This window comes from Equus asinus, chromosome 8 (assembly GCF_041296235.1).
Source record: "Equus asinus isolate D_3611 breed Donkey chromosome 8, EquAss-T2T_v2, whole genome shotgun sequence".
NCBI lineage: Eukaryota > Metazoa > Chordata > Mammalia > Perissodactyla > Equidae > Equus > Equus asinus.
In genome coordinates, this window is record NC_091797.1 from 27,297,882 (window position 1) to 27,313,822 (window position 15,941).

The 15,941-nt window shown below is 47.9% G+C and overlaps 1 protein-coding gene across 4 annotated transcripts in view; it reads right to left on the reverse strand.

Moving 5' to 3' along the window:
- Window positions 1-15,941, reverse strand: part of TBC1D22B (TBC1 domain family member 22B) — a 66,418-nt gene that overhangs the window by 6,806 nt on the left and 43,671 nt on the right. For all 4 annotated transcript variants that reach the window (XM_070514996.1, XM_014830950.3, XM_014830951.3 and 1 more), the window contains 4 exons: window positions 14,435-14,541; window positions 13,901-13,976; window positions 11,432-11,559; window positions 11,053-11,148 (listed from right to left, as the gene is read on the reverse strand). In XM_070514996.1, coding sequence (XP_070371097.1) covers window positions 11,053-11,148; window positions 11,432-11,559; window positions 13,901-13,976; window positions 14,435-14,541 — 407 coding nt within the window. The remainder of the gene's footprint in view (window positions 1-11,052; window positions 11,149-11,431; window positions 11,560-13,900; window positions 13,977-14,434; window positions 14,542-15,941) is intronic.

A 15,941-nucleotide genomic window follows, 5' to 3' on the forward strand; every position in this document is an offset into this window, starting at 1 on the left:
GAAGGAAACTCCCAGACGGCACACAGAGAGTGACCTTTCATTAAATAAATTAAGGTAAATCTGTAAACTGGAATACCCTGTAGCTAAGGTATTAATGTTCTCATAATTTTTGCACAAGTATATACTCACGTAATGTGTAAAAAATACGAAAATGAGGAAATGATGTAGATCTATATTTTTTGACATTATAGAAGATCCACTATATTTTACAAAGTGATAAAAAGAAGGTACAAAAAAACAAAGTACACAAGGTTGTTCCATTAATGGTTACACACAGTACGTGTTTATTTGTATAGATTTGCATGGCAAAATATCTGGAAGGAAATACATCACCTTTATGTGGTAAGATCTCAGATACCTGATATTTTTCTTTTTGCTTACTGGCATTTTCTAATTTTTCTATAATGGTTACATACACTTGCATAATTGATAAACAAAAACAACCAACAAAGGGGTGATCTCTCTAGGCGAGAGCATTCTTTGCTAGGATAGGATCTACCTGCAATTTCCAATTCTTCTAGCCTTGCTGGAAACCTCCCAGAAGCCTTGAAAGAATTCTACCCCTAGCCGAGTTAACCTCCCCACCTCCCCCAAGGGCACTGAGGCTTGGGTATGAGGAACCACTCTGCCACCTGGTGGCTATCCCTAGGAACTTCACCCCCATCAGTGCTATAACAATGGGAACCCTGCCCAATGTACTGATACATTTGGGATAGAGATAAAGAGGTAGAAACCGAATAACCATGGCTGGGGGAGGAAGGTGTTAAGCACACATGAGCTGCTTTTATCTAGGGGTAGAGAAGAGACACTGCAGGGGCAGGGAACGACTGAAGCTTTGTTACAAAGCCAGCTCATGGGAGCACTAAGCATGACATGTGTCAGATGAAACACTACAGTCGTGAGAAGACAGCTTGCAGGGTAAGCAGCAGAGAGCAGTTCCAAATTAATGGAAAGGGGGCAATGGCTTTCACAGCTGAAAAGTTGAAAATGGCTGAAATAGCAGAAAAGGGCTTGGCCCAGGTATCTGCTGAGAATCCACAGATCCCGAAGGAGGAGGAATATGGCAAAAGAGAAATTTGAGCCATGTGTGAGGGGGGAAAAGACGACCATTAGATACGGGGGCCAAAGGAGAAGGGTAGTAGGTAATAAGCGGAGATCTTCGTGAGGAGAAGGTACAGGGGAAGCCATTAGAGAATGTCCAGTGGATGGAAGAGCGGAGAGGAAGAGGGAGAGCTTCGCGGATAATCCCCTCTGATGGCGGTTACCACTTACTGAGCACTGACCACACACCACGCGCTCTGAATGCTTTAGACGGACTCTGCATTAACTTGTTCAGTCGTCACATCAACTTTATGAGATCCATATTATTACCTCCATTTACAGATGAGGAAATTACGTCACAGAGGTTAAGGAACTTGCCCAGGATCACAGAGTTGTGCTGGGCTGGGATCTGAACCCAGGCCATCTGGTTCTAGAGCTTGTGCTCACAACCACTAGGCTACATACTGCTTGCCTTGGCATGAGAAGAGAAATGGGGCATAATATGGAAGGAACAGAAAGAAAAGAAGTCATAGAAGAGGCTGTTTCAAAGGAAGTGGGAAGAGTTGATTAATTTTCTCTTTTTTTTTTGAGGAAGATTAGCTCTGAGCTAACTGCTGCCAATCCACCTCTTTTTGCTGAGGAAGGCCAGCCCTGAGCTAACATCCATGCCCATCTTCCTCCACTTTATATGCGGGACGCCTACCACAGCATGGCTTGCCAAGCGGTGCCATGTCCGCACCTGGGATCTGAACTGGCAAACCCCGGACCACCGAGAAGCGGAACGTGCGCATTTAACCGCTGCGCCACTGGGCCAGCCCCAAGTTGCTTAATTTTACTCAGTGAAAAGGGCCAAGCACAACAAAGATAGGATACGTAATAATTAACAGCAAAAGAACTTAAAAGCTACACAAAATGTAAGCTATTAGATCAGATATTGTGTAGAAACCACTTCACAATAGTGGAACACTCTTTGCAAATGTAAAGTGTATTCAGGCGTGTAAAAATGCTTTCCTAGTCAAATAAGTACTTTAAAACAAATCCTTCCTGTTTTGAGAATCAGTGAGGTAGCAAAACAATGCCCCTGGTCTCAATAGAAACTTTCAAAAGACATATCCTTGGATGCAAACGTTTTGAGAATCAAGCTTACTCTCTGGTTTCCCCGGTGTCAAGGTGCCTAGTACATTTAGGAACTTTCCTCTCAGAGAAAGTCCTGTCGAGTCCCCCTCAATGGCTTGTTTTGTTTATGCATCTAGGAATCAAGTCCTTTCTCAAACCAGCTTGCTTTGGGTGGAAGATCTTCAGTTCCTGGGGTTCCCTCTGAACCCTTCTTTTGGGCAGGATTCAAAGTGGCAATTCAGGGGCTCTCTGTAAAGATGGGGCCAAGTCTAGGCACCGTTCCCCAATCCCACCCTCGAGTTTCTGCAGTGGTGGTGGGTGGCTGCCGTCTGCTTCAAGGGACGTATTTACGTTTAGTTTGTCATTTAGGCCAGGAACATCCCACAGGTTTAGCACTGTTTCATTTAATAACTCTGACCTGTGTCCTACCAAAGACACTTTCAGAGTGGGAATCTCTCCAAGGCTTTCTTCCGTACGATGAAAGCAAAGGATTCTGAGACCAGCTGCTCCTCTGGCTTAGAGTCATAAGCTGGTCCCATCGACTCCCTTGCCAGCTCCTTCTTACGGATTTAAAGGAACTTTGATTATTAGTCCTTGGAGTCCCCCCGAACTCAGTTCTGCACCATCTGAGGCCTTGCTGGCACCTGCCCTGACATCTTTGTTGGGTCCCACACTCTTCTGGACTCTGACAAGTGCTGCTTTCCCTGAGATGAGTTTTTAAACTGTAAGGTGACCAGGCATTTGCTCAAACGTCTGTTCTTTCTGATTTGAGCACATGCTTTTCCTAGATACATTATGCTATAGTGGAATAGTTTTCAGGCTCCCTGTGGGTTGCTTTATTCTGTACAATTTTTTTTTGTTTTTTAATATAAATTAAGGATTTATTATAAAATTTAAGATGTTAACCTCTCATTGTCAGTGATTCAAGAAAACAAGGCCATGTGCCCTGGGTGGGGCTGGAGACTAAAAGTCAGGCTCAGGAGCAGGCCAACAGGCACTCGTTTACAACCTCTGGCAGAGGGGCGTTCTCAAGGGCAGCTGCCACCCACTCCTTATTCGCAAGCTGCTTGTTCACTGCATGCTCTAAGGCATGGGTCCCTGGTGTAATGTTCATCTTGAAACGCTTGGGAAGGGATCACAGAAGCTTGACCTTGATGGGCCTTGGTGACATTGATGGACAGGCCAATAAGGGTGGCCACACTGCAGTGTGGAAGGGTGGGTGTGGAGGCTTTGGCCACTGTGCTCTCAGTGCTCACTTGAACCTGGACTTGCTCTCCTACATTCAATTCTTCTAGTGTCAGTAGACGCTCTGGGTCATCAATGGAGCACTCGTAGATGGGGGGGTCGGCATTCTCCAGGAGGCCACCTCCACTACACTGCTGTCCGCCATCGCAGAACCACTGCACCTATATAAATTTTCTGTATGTTGTTTGTCTGAGTGCCACAGTTTGGCAAGGCTCATGCTCTTCTAAACACATACTGAACTTGCGACTTTTTGCGGTGCTTCCCTTCTCCCTCCCAGCAACTCCTTTTATTTTGGCTGTAACTATGTGGCAGTGCACTGACCCACGGAGGGCCTGCCACGTGCTTTCTCACTCACAATCTCACTCAGATATCCTGTCCTGGATTTGACATTAGCCTGCTTTGGGAAGTCTCTCCCAAAGTCTGACGCCCACAACCTGCATCAATGGTGTACTCTGCCATTCACGTCAGGAATAAAAACATATTTTCCAGTGACCTAATTCTGTGGCTTTCCCAGCTTCTTTCAACATTCCAGGTTTAGCCTTGGCCAGAGGGCAGAGATGAAAGCCCACTCATTGCTACAATTTTGTTACTTAACAAAGTAACAAACTTTACTGACTCCCTAGGTCACTCAGCTGGCCTTGTGGGATGGGACAAGGCCTCCCTCCGCCTTCCAGCCCCAAAGAGCCAGCAGTGCAAGTCAAGGCCCAGACATCACCGGGCTAGGCTTTAGGGTGGGGGCTGCTGACGTGACACAGGAAGGGGGTCAACATTGCCCTGTTTTAGAATCAAGCCCCATCTCCTTCCCACTGTCTTCTCCAAAGTCAGTCCTGGTGGCCTCTCCCTCAGCGCCGGGACACTCCGGCTACCCTGCCTTCTCCCTGCCGCTTCCCTCCCCCAACACCTCAGCCTCTTACCCCTGCAGGGCCCATGCTCTGGCCGTTCCTCTGCCAGGAAAACTCAGGGGAGGCCACAGCTGCAGGGTCCTCTACCTCTCCATCAAGGAGCTAGCATCTGGCAAAGTGCGGGCCAGGGGCAAGCGCTGAGAAGGGCTTGCTCTTGGTGTGGCCCCACATCAGAGTGGGGATGGCACGCCTCTCAGCTCTCACACGCTCAGCCTAGTTCCTCAGAGAGTCACTTTGCTTACCTCCTCCTTTTAGGACCTGCAGTGGCCTTCACAGGCCCCCTGGGCAGATACAGCCCTCTTCAGGCTCACAGCTAGCGGAGAGAAGCCCTTCCTTGGGGGCGCACACCTGCATGTGGAGGCCCCGCTGCATTAGGGTCCTCACATCCAAGGCTGACATTGCTCTACCCAAGTGCCACTAAAGCTTCCCCTAAGCCGGGGAGGTTCCCCCCCGTCACTGCTCATGCCCCAGGCACACTCACTGCTGCATAACGTCTTGCACAGCCACCCCCCCACATCCCCTCGTTCTATGACTTGTCAGCCCTGAATGCTAGCAGTCACTCTTTTTCCTGTAAACCTCCAAGTTGCCAAAAACAAGATCCTCACTTGGTATCAAAATTCAAGTATGCTCATTTACTCCTCAGCCTTCCTATGTGAGAAAGGAATCCATTATCCATTTTGATGTAATTTTTACACAGTCAACTGTCTATCTGTAGGTGGATTTTAGTGTTGTTGCATTTTCTTCCTCCATTTATCTTCCTCCCAACCTTTCAATAGTGGCCTCATGACAAAGTGAACCATGTGCCCTTTTCTTATCATGCACCCTCCCATCGTTTTTTTGTTTTTTAACTTTTTAAATGCAGCATAACATGCATACAATAACTACACAAGTTAAGTGTACAGCTGGATGACTTTTTACATACAGAACCACCACCCAGATCAAGATGGAGCACACTTCCTGTGCCCCAGAAGACTCATGTTCCTCCCCAGCCAAGACTCCTCCGCAACCACTGACCTGACCTAAACCATCAACTGGTTTTGCCTGTTCTTGAAATTCACATAAGTGCTTTCCTACAACCTTATTTCCAAAGTTATCATGACACCTTTAAATACTTTTTAGTGGCCAAAAAAACTAGCTTAACCAGGGCTCCTTGGAGAAACGGTTGATTCCAAGCTTGGGGCAAAGAATATACAAGATCAGCCTGGAACATCTTGTGGTGCCACAAAGTAAGGATGTGCTTCAAAAATGATGGGGCCAGGAAGACACAGGAGCCAACCTGAAGGTGCACCCAAGGGCCAAAGCTGGGACGATCTGAGCAGTAAAATAAATAATGACAGTGTTGGATAACCTATAAAATAAATACCCATGAATTGTACATAGATATAAATAAATACTTGAATAAATAAATGGGAGAGAAGGAACAGCTCTCCCTTAGAGGAGAATGCCAATGAATAAACAGAAGGAATGATGAAAATAGAAAATTGCCATTAGGCAAACATCACAGTAATGAATGTGACAGGCAAGAACCATTAACGGATGTTAAAATTAGTGGGTGAATGAACAATGAGAAACGGTGTAACTGCATAGTCTCCCCAGAAAATATGTATCAATTACCAAGGAGGAAATAGTAACTTTACAGTGGAGAAGCCTGGCAGATCCACCTAAGCCAAGTGATCAAGGGCAGCAGTAACGAGACATGCCAACACCAAGGACCTCATGACACGATGTCCTGAGGACACACCACCTCTATGGTTTCTTCACGCCTTCTCCGAGGCATGATCCTCAATTTCATCATGAGAAAACATGAGACAAGCCTAAATTAAGGGACATTCTGCCAAATAACTAATCAGTATTCTTCAAAAGTCTTGAAAATTTTCATTGTCATGGAAGACAAAGACAGACTTAAGAACTGCCGAAGATTAGGATCCTGGTCTAGAAAAAGGACATTAATGGGAAAACTGGTAAAAGTCAAATAAGGTCTATAGATTAATAGTATTTTATCAATATGAATTTCCTGGTTGGTTAACTGTAACAGTTGTGTAAGATATAAAGATTAAATGGAAATGGGTGGGGTACATGGAAACTCTCTACTACTGTTGCAACATTTTGTAAGTGTAAAATTATTTCAAAATAAAGAGTTAAAGAGAGAGAGAGAGAAACACTTTTAAAACCCAGTGTCAGTGGACTCCCTCCTCCCTGGTGCGCCTGAGTCTGACCCTTGGCCCTTGGTGTGCGGTGGCCCTGATGCCTGGCAGCTCTTGCAGGGCCGGGAGCCCAGGCCCCTCTCTGCTCCAGCAACCTGCATGGCTGCATCAGCCGTGGGGAACGTTAGAGCCCCTCCTTCCCACAGAGACGTGGGGGTGGCTTCGAGCCCCCTGGGAGGGAGAGCATGAAAGGGAACCAGGAGGTTACAGGTCCTTCTGGCAGCGGAAGGAGAAAAACCCGGGAGCCAGAATAGTGGCAGATCAAAAGGACGACTTTGGAGGACTCCTTTTTCAATTTGAAAACCACTAATTTTTGTTAAACCTTAACATTGTGAGAAGAAAGCCTGCTAGCAATCATCAATGAGAAGGGAGAAGTGGGGGGCCGGGGGGCGAGTCTTGGAGGGGGGTGGTGGCAGAGGCAGCAAAGCACAATCCACACACACAGCACAGATTCCAGGTTTCTACCACTTACTCCCTGGGTGAGCTTGGCCTAGTTATTTAATTGCACTGTGACTCAGTTTCCCCATCCGTAAAGCGGGGGCAGTAACTACGGTCTACCTTGTGAGACTGTTGCAAGGGTTAAATGAATTAACACAGGTAAGCATTTAGAATAGTGCCCAGCACATTACAAATGCTGAGAATTAACTATTATTAGATTGAACCTTATGAAATTGCCTACATTTGACTGTTCTAACCTGTGAACAATTTCATATCATTCAACCTAACATTATCATCATTATCCTATTACACGAGCCCAGGCTGAGGGCTCCCTCTACCACGAAAGAGTGCTGGCCCAGCTCTGCTGGAAGCTCTCATTTCCAGCAGCCCACGGGCCCCAGAGGACCAGTACCTGTGCATGGATGGGCCTCAGGTTCCCGTGCTCAGAGGTCTCAGGAAGGAAACCTCTTAATGTGATCCTCCGGCCATTAGTTTTTGGTTCACTCGTCCAGACAGTGTGACCCCAGACAACTGCCTGGCAGGGAGAAGCAGGTGCCCTTGCTTCTGGGGCTTTCGCCATAGCTGGGCATTGCCCTCTGCCCCTGCACCCTCAGACACCTGCTCTCCAGCCCCGTTTGTTCACCTGGCTCTGCACTTTCACCCAGGATTAGCCTGGCATAATTTGCTCAGGGAAGTTAAAAAACGCTTAATCGGAGACTTGGGTTCCTAAAGCTCTGACTTCTTCACTGCTTGCCAGACTCACGAGTACACAGCGAGGAGTAGTAGTGTGAATGACAACCAGCTCACTGTTTTGAGGGCTATATGCAAAGTACAGCGTTCTAACTGCTTCACATGTGTTAAGTTGTATAATCCTCATAACAGCCCTAGGAGGTAGGTACTCTCATCACCATTTTACAGGTAAGAAAACTGAGGCACAGAGAGCCTAGCTACCTGCTGGAGGCTGCACACCTTGAAAAGTAGCAGAGCCAAGACTTGCCCTCAGGCAGCCTGGCTCCAGAGCCTGCGGCTTAACCACCGCACTGTGCGCTACTCTGCACGGTGCCCAACTTTAGAAGGAAGGTGCTGCCTGCCCCTGATCCCGCTCCACTGGCTCCCCTCACAGCTGGCTCTTCTTTCCTGCTCTTAATCTAAAGGGCACAAATGCCTGGCCTGCTGAACCCGCCACAATCTAATGTTTATTTCTGCAGCTACTTCACCTGGTTTTTCTTGGAGTCATGCAGGTTCTAGGCCTAAAACTTCCCCCCCAGGCGAGGCCTCCTTGCTCTGGGGGACGCCTGTGTGCGCTGACAGAGCTTCCCTGGCAGGGATTTAATCAGAGGCGGCCCGCTAGCAGTCAGGCCATGCGGTCCCCTCGCCCCGCTGCAGTCACAGCTGGTATCTCACAATCTCACACCACGTGCTGGTGCCCTTGTTCCTCACACCTGGGCCACACGTCTGTCCCCTAACGGACACCGCCTGTCTTTCCTAACACAGTCAGGCACATTTTTTCTTTTATTATTCAAAGAATTATAAGACTGTGGGGGTGGGAGGAACTTTGCAGACTATCCAGTTTAATCGTCTATTCTGTTTCATCTAAAAGAAAGAGGTGAGACTCCTCCATGAGTAGGACTAACTGAGGTGTTAACACAGCAGTGGATAAAAAGCCCCATTGTTATTCTTTGGGTTACTGCAGAAAGACCCCAAATCCATCAGATAATGGAATATGCTAGCCAGTACAGAAGAACATCTCTATGTCTAACATAGTTTTAAAGTCAGATAGACTATTGTCCTATGCTGTCAATACTGTGAACTGCAAAAGCCATTCCAGGCATCATCCCCACCTCCCTGAGCTAATCTGAGAAGTACCTTTATCACATATGACAAGGCCCTCCGAGCCTGGCTCCTGATAACTAAATTAGACTTCATGCTCTTGATATCCTTCTCCACCTCAATCACATTATCAAAATTGATAGCTCACATGGCACACAGCCACTCCAGCCCCTTGTGCTCATTTATCCTGGGATGTCGCATATGCTGCTCGTTGGCAGAAGCCATGGCTCTTCGTCAGCTGCCTGCGGGCTCGGCACCATAGCGAGCATCCACTCACTGCAGTCGACCCTTTCCTCTTCCTTCCAAAGTCCTTACGTGGGCAAGTTGGGGCCTGTCTTTCCATCTATCTAGAGAACAGGTTTCTGTTCTTTAGGCACCTAACACTATTACAGAGTCGTATCGCTCGGGGATCACATGGAAATGCTGCCACTAGTGAGAACACCTACATTCTTAGTTAGAACTTGGAGAAACACTCAGTCTTCTCTGGCTTTCCCCCTCTGCTTTTAAAAGAAATACATGCCCATTTAACAAAAACAAAAAAACCTCTCAGTTCAGAAAGACACAGGGTAGAAAAACATAAGCCCATTGCTGCCCCAGAGATAACGACCATGAACCACCTCCAGGCCTTTCTGTCTGTGGATCAGAAAGTCTGGAAAACTGTCTTCTCAGTGCCCATTTCCCCATTCCCCCTTCCTGGAGTGGCTGCCTGGCATCCGCCACCTGACACACACCCTTCAGTCTTCTCCACGTCCCCACCCAAGGCTTCCAGGACACGGCACTCTCACTAGTCATCCCCTCTACCTCCTCTGCTCTGTTCCACATTTTCCCCCAGCCTCTTTGTATAGGAGTGTGCCGGGGTTCAAGCCTGGTCCTCCTCTCTCCTCTGTCCACACTCGCTTCCTTAGAGATCTCACCCAGTGTCCTGGCTTTAAGTGCCATCTAGCCAAAGGCTCCTAAACATATATGTCAAGTCCCGACCTCTCTCTTTCAAACTCCAGACTCCTAAGATTTATTTTATCTGCTCTACTTCTCCATTTGGATGTCTAATGGCATTTAAAATTCGACATGCCCCAAACTGATCTCCCGATCTTCCTCTGTAAACCTGCTCCTCCTATAGCCTTCTCATAAACTATGGTCTGCCTGACTCACCTCTTTCTGTCACACTCTACACTCAATTCATTAGGAAATCCTGTTGGCTTTCCGTACAAGATATATCCGAGATCTGGCCAGTTGTCACACCTCCACTGCCACCATCCTGGTCCAAGCCACCCTCATGTCTGACCTGGGGGACTCCGATAGCCTCCTGGGCGGTCTCCCTGCCTCCACCCTTGCCCACACATACAGTCTACACAGAAACCAGTGATCCTTTGAAAACATAAGTCAGATCATGTCCCTCCTCTGCTCAAGATCCTCTTATGGCTCTCCTTCCACTCAGAGTAAAATCCACTTATGGTAGCTACAAAGTCCTCAGTGATCTGGGTCCATTGTGACTTCTCTGGCCTCATCTCTTCCTACTATTCCCCCGGACCACTCTGCTCCAGGCCACACTGGCCCCTATCATGATTTCTTACACAGCCCAGGCATGCTGCTGCTTTAAGCCCTTGCCCTGGGCATCCCCTTTGCCTGGACATTCTTCCCCAGCTGTGCACATGGCTCATGCTCTCACCTTCTCCAAGCCTTTACTCAAATGTCACCTTCTCAGTGAGCCTACCCTGACTACTTTATTTGAAATTGCCAGCTGTCCCTTCCCTAGCACCTAATAATCCTTTTTCCTGCTCTACTTTAAAAAAAAATATTCCTTAGCATCTTCTAACATTTTTAATTTACAATGCTTTTGTTTACTGTAAGTCTGTCTCCAACTAGTACATAAGCTCTATGAGAACAGAGATCTCTGTCTGTTTTATCTTCCCATATATCCTACGCCTTCAAGAGTGCCTAGCACATGGCAGTTTTATCATCACATATATCCTACACCTTCAACAGTGCCTAGCACATGGCAGGCATTCAACAAATGCTTGTCAATAAACAGATGAAAGGTCTCTTAGGCCTGCCCAGTTGCTCTGCAGCCTTTCTGCCACTAAGACCCTTCACACTGAAGAACTCTGGGCCCCAGTGACTTCCTGTCAACCGGGAGGGGCAACCTCTTCTGAGCCTCTGTTCTCCTCTTCCCTTCTCAGCCGGGTACCTGCTGAGAAACCTTCTACCTGTGCAGCCCCACTAACGGGATAACTCTTGGATGCTCATCTGCAGCCCAGGCTGAGCTCCTGGCCACTCACCTGAAAGTCCTCCTCATCCAAGATCTCTTTCCTCCACTTGATCAAGAAGGCTGCACACACGTAGAGATGAAAGTGGGAGAACCCTTCTGGTTCAGACTGGGAAGGGAAAAAGCAGAGTTAGATCAAGCCCTTCTGAGGAGCAGGCTCTAGCCCTCTCAGTTCCAACCCTCTGCAAGGTGGGAGAGCAGCACAGCACCCCTTTCACGGCTGGGGAAACAGAGGCTTAAAAGATTTTGCAGAGGGCCAGCCCTGAGGCCGAGGCAAACACAGAGGTAGGAGGGAGGGGGGGGAACTTCTGGGCAGCCATACTCCGCACCAGGCAGGGGGCTGGGCGCTTAGGGCCAGCCTGGCGTGGAGCGGGCCGGGGCTCTCTGCGTACCTGGTACGTGTCCCACAAGCGGATGGTGCAGCGAAGGGGGAGCTCCCGCATAAGCAGGTTGTTCATCCAACGAAAGGCAAACTGTAGGTATTCAACCTCGTACCTCCTGAAGTGATTATGTACCTGCTCTGAAACAGGAAGTGTCATTGGCCCCGGGGGGCACAACCTAGGGGATCGGACCCCGAAAAAGTCACATGAGCCAAAAAGGCAGTTTCCATTTCTTTTCACCCCCTCCCCCTGGGAAAGACAGACAGAGAGGGGCCAAACCGGCATCTGACTGTCTAAAGGACAGTCGGTGTTTGATTCCACCATCTCACAGCGACACCACATGGTTAACTGACTCAGCCCCGCACATGGGAGGGCTCTTTTAACATCCCATAGTGATGCTCTAGGTGCCTTTCCTCCTTCACAAGGCTGCTCTAGCCATAAAGCAGGAGACCCAGGTTCGCTTGGTTGCCTGACCTTATTACTCATCAGAGAAGGAGCCAGAATGGAAAGAACCTGGGGGGTCACCTTGGCGACGCTCCTGCTGGTGAGGACCTCCTCTTCAGCATCCCTGACAGACGGCAGCCAGCAGGGACTTAAACACTGCCAGTGAAATAGGTTCACTGACTCCACTCAAGGGCGGCCTCTCCCGCTGATGGATTAAGCGATTCACCAGAAAGTGCTTCGCCGTATTCAACAGAAACCAGCTGCCTCCTAACCCCCACCCTCGGTATTTGTGTGGTATTCTGGAGCAACGCAAAACAAACCTGACCCCTGTTCTACAGAACAGCCCTTCAAAGAATGCTGAATAGGGTTTTTTAAAAAATCACTATCCTCCTCAGTTTCCTAATCTATAAAATAGGGATAAACCTCAGAAGGTGTTAAGGATGATAAAATGAGAAAACAGAAGTGCTTACAACAGCACCTGGCACGTGGTAAATAATACAATTATTATAGAATAACTATTAACAATGGTTATTTCTGGGAAGTAGAATTAAAGGAAAGGGAAGGATTTTTACTTTGAGTTTTTCTGAATTGTTTAAACTTTTGTAATGAATAAGAATTACTTTGATAATTCAAAGAAAGAGTTAACATATATACATTTAAAAATCCACTATCTTAAGTACAATGCCTTTATTTATCTGGTACGTGTGAGGGGAGAGAAAACAAGGGTAGGGCAGACAGTGGCTCTGCCCTCTGGAACCTGACTGATGACCAGCCTCTGTCAAGCAGCTTAGTGCCCTGCCCCTGCCTCTGGCAGCATGCACCCTGTTCCAGGACCCAGGTGAGGGATGCAAGAGAGCAGGAGGTGGGCCCGCCATGGCGCTAACAGCTGGGTCAGGGCGATAAGAGGAAAAAACCATCCCACATATGATGCATAGGAAACAACTATAAATAAGCAAATGAACTGGGAAGATTGAAATCCTAAGTCATAAAAGGAAGCTGGAGTGAGTGGAACAAATCAGGGAAGGTTTTCATGAAAAGAGGACCTGGGAAAGGAGAGAAAAAGATATGCGATTTCTGTATGGGGGAGGGGAAGGCAGTGCTTGGGTGAAGCAGAAAATCCATGAGTGAGAAAACCAGGGAAGGAGCCTGATTAGTTGTGTAGAAACTGGTAGAGCCCTAAAGAAGCTTTACAACTTAACTGGTGATAGAAATCCCACTTAAAAGAAGACCTCGCTATTAGGTTCTATGCTTTTCAAGAAACTGAACTCTGACTTCTCTCCCTAGGCCCCCGTTTCTTCATCAGTCAACAGGAGGGCTTTCCGAGCTGCCTTTTAGTTCTCACATTCCATGCTTCCAAGCCAGAGCCAAGGAATCACTGTAAGGCTCCTGTTCCTCAAAGACATTCTGCTTCAGCATGAGCCACGTCTCATTTCCTCCCGGCCCAAAGAGGTCACAGGGAGCTATGGAAACTCCTGCTGGGGTATCAGCCAGACCTGAGGACCCTGCGTCAAGCCCAGGAGTCCTGAGTTACAGCACCACGTGAAGGACAAAGTCAGACTATAGACTTGATGCTAAAAGCAACGGCGAGCCACAGGAGGTTTCAGAGTAGAAGAGGGATGTGACCAGAGCTGTGCTTCAGAAAGATGTGGTCACGTGACAGATGGTTTGGAAGAGGAAAGAGTATGGAGGAGGCAAGTCTTTCTAGGAAGAAGTCACAGAAATCCAGGCATGGCTGGACCAGAGCTGTGGCTAGGGAAATGGAGAAGAAAGGGTGAATGTGAGGAGAGATGCTGAAGGAGAACTGATAGAACTTGGTGACAGAAAACTAAAGACAAAAAAGAACTCGAGATGACAGCAGAGTCCTCACTACACCTTCCTGTTGAGATGTGGAAGGATGCTGGTGCTGCCAACAGCAGAGAGTGAATTGGAAAGGGTCACGGCTGGGAAGGGGGCTGAGGAGAGGACCCACAAGCATTACTGGCTTGTGTCAGATTGTACTGTGCTTCTGCGATAGAATTCCTCTTCCTCTGAACCTACCATCGATCCGGCTGACAAGCTCTTCCAGCGCCTTGACCTTCTTCTGGATCCCTGGTTGTGCAAAGGTGTAGTTATCCTGCAAATGACATACAGCCAGGATGAAGAGGGACTCCAAACAGACATGCTACCACCTCTCGAGTTCAATGAAACACTTTTAAAAGCACAAGCTGTTTTTCCAAAGCCTGTGCCAGTGTTTCGAGGAACAAAGAGATCCACAGAACAGCAGTGTGGGGAGAGCCTAACAGAGCCCTGCACTGTGGAGACTAACCACATGGCTCGGGGTGCACAGCAGAAAGGAGGGGCGTGCTCTGATGACAAAGCCAGGGCAATGTGCAGAGTTCCTGAGACTCCAGGGGACACCAGACCATTGCCTATTGAAAGCTAAAGCTAATGAAAGAGGTAGAGATGGATCAACCAAAAAGAGGAGGCGCCATGCTGGGCAGGGGCCCTGTCTGATGCAGAAGAGCAATAAGGAACCCAAGGGCCTGCAGGAGCCCCTGGACCCAGGCGTCCTCCAGGGCAGAACCTGCTCACCTGGATCCCATCCAGCAGCTTGCTCATGCACCAAAAGCTGTCAGCTTCAATGCTTCGCAGCATATCCTGAGACAAATTGGTCACGTCAAAGTTCTCCACATCCTCTTCTGTAAAACAAAAGGTGAAGAAAGTCCAGAGGCCTTCTCTAAAAAATGGAGAAAGAAAGATAGAGTCTCATGTCTTCAACGGGGTCCTTACAGCCAGGGGAGATGCCAAGGAAAAGGGCTTGCCCTCCTCCTCCCCTTGTCAGGTGGGCAAGGTGTCCCAGGAAAGTTCTTGAGGATCTCATGACAACACTGAACAGGCCATTTCTCACACCAGTTCCACTGGGTCCAACATATCTTTCTCTTCCTCTGTGTCTGTGCATTCAGTTTCAGAAAAAAATACTCAGGCCTTATGTGCAATGAGCTATATCCAGCCCCCTGGACATGGTCTGGAAAAATTCAGTGAGCTGTCTAGCCACTCACACTTATATGTAGTGAGAAGAGCTGAGATCAGATAGCCCTCACAGTTCATTTTAAAGATGGAATCCCCAAATTCTGACAAGGCAGACCCACGGCCTCACCACTCAGAAGGGAAGATGAGTGACTGAAGGAAGATGGCCCAAAGCTGTGGGAGCTTCTAGGATCTAATTTCACCAAGTTCGGAGTTCCCAAGATGGGTTCTGCAAAACGTCAATCCTATATGATACTCAAGGAAAAAGGGGCTCCATAGACAAATATGGTTGAGAAATGCTGCGTTAAATATCCCCATCTTGGAGACTCACAAAGATCACAGCACACGAAAGGATTTGAGAAGTTATAAGAAATTCTGTGTTAAGTAAATCTGCTTACCCTCGTGTGTCCAGCATTCCCCAAGCTTCTTTAGCCACAAGACCTCTTTTAAAGAGGACCATCTATTAGCTTCTCATGGAAACTCCATACTAAGTAACAGGAATGAGAAGCTATCTGTCTGGTCTGAGATGAAAGTGGGGAGAAGATAAGGAGTCCTACAGAAACCTGAAGAAGGAAAAGGCCATGTGATGCTTCCTTCCTGCCATAGAGAGGTGCCAGTAGTAAGGCTCTCTTCACCGGACAAGACAGGCCGCCTCAACCCACAGGCCCCTGCAGGCCTGTCAGAGGCCACAAGGAAATGTTCAAGCCCTTGAGATCTGTGTCAAAGGCAGCTTTTCTCCTCAGACCCACAAGCCCTATTTTGAACACAGGACATTCACTGCAGTTCCTTATGCTGTAAGAGACACATGCATCCGACAAAATGTATTCAGAATCCAGCCCTTTCATCTATGAGAATTATTACTAAGACCTACAACTGAACCTTCTGAGGACAATGCATAACAACTCTTGGTTTCTCATCCCGTACAAACACCATTTTTTAATGGACATCAAGGGCTATAAAAACCGTTTGGGGGAGGGGAGGTGCTTTGTCAGAAAAGCTATGATCCTGGGAACAACCTAAAAGTCCAACGCAAAGTACAGCCACAGTTAATACGTGTAAAGTGCTAACAACA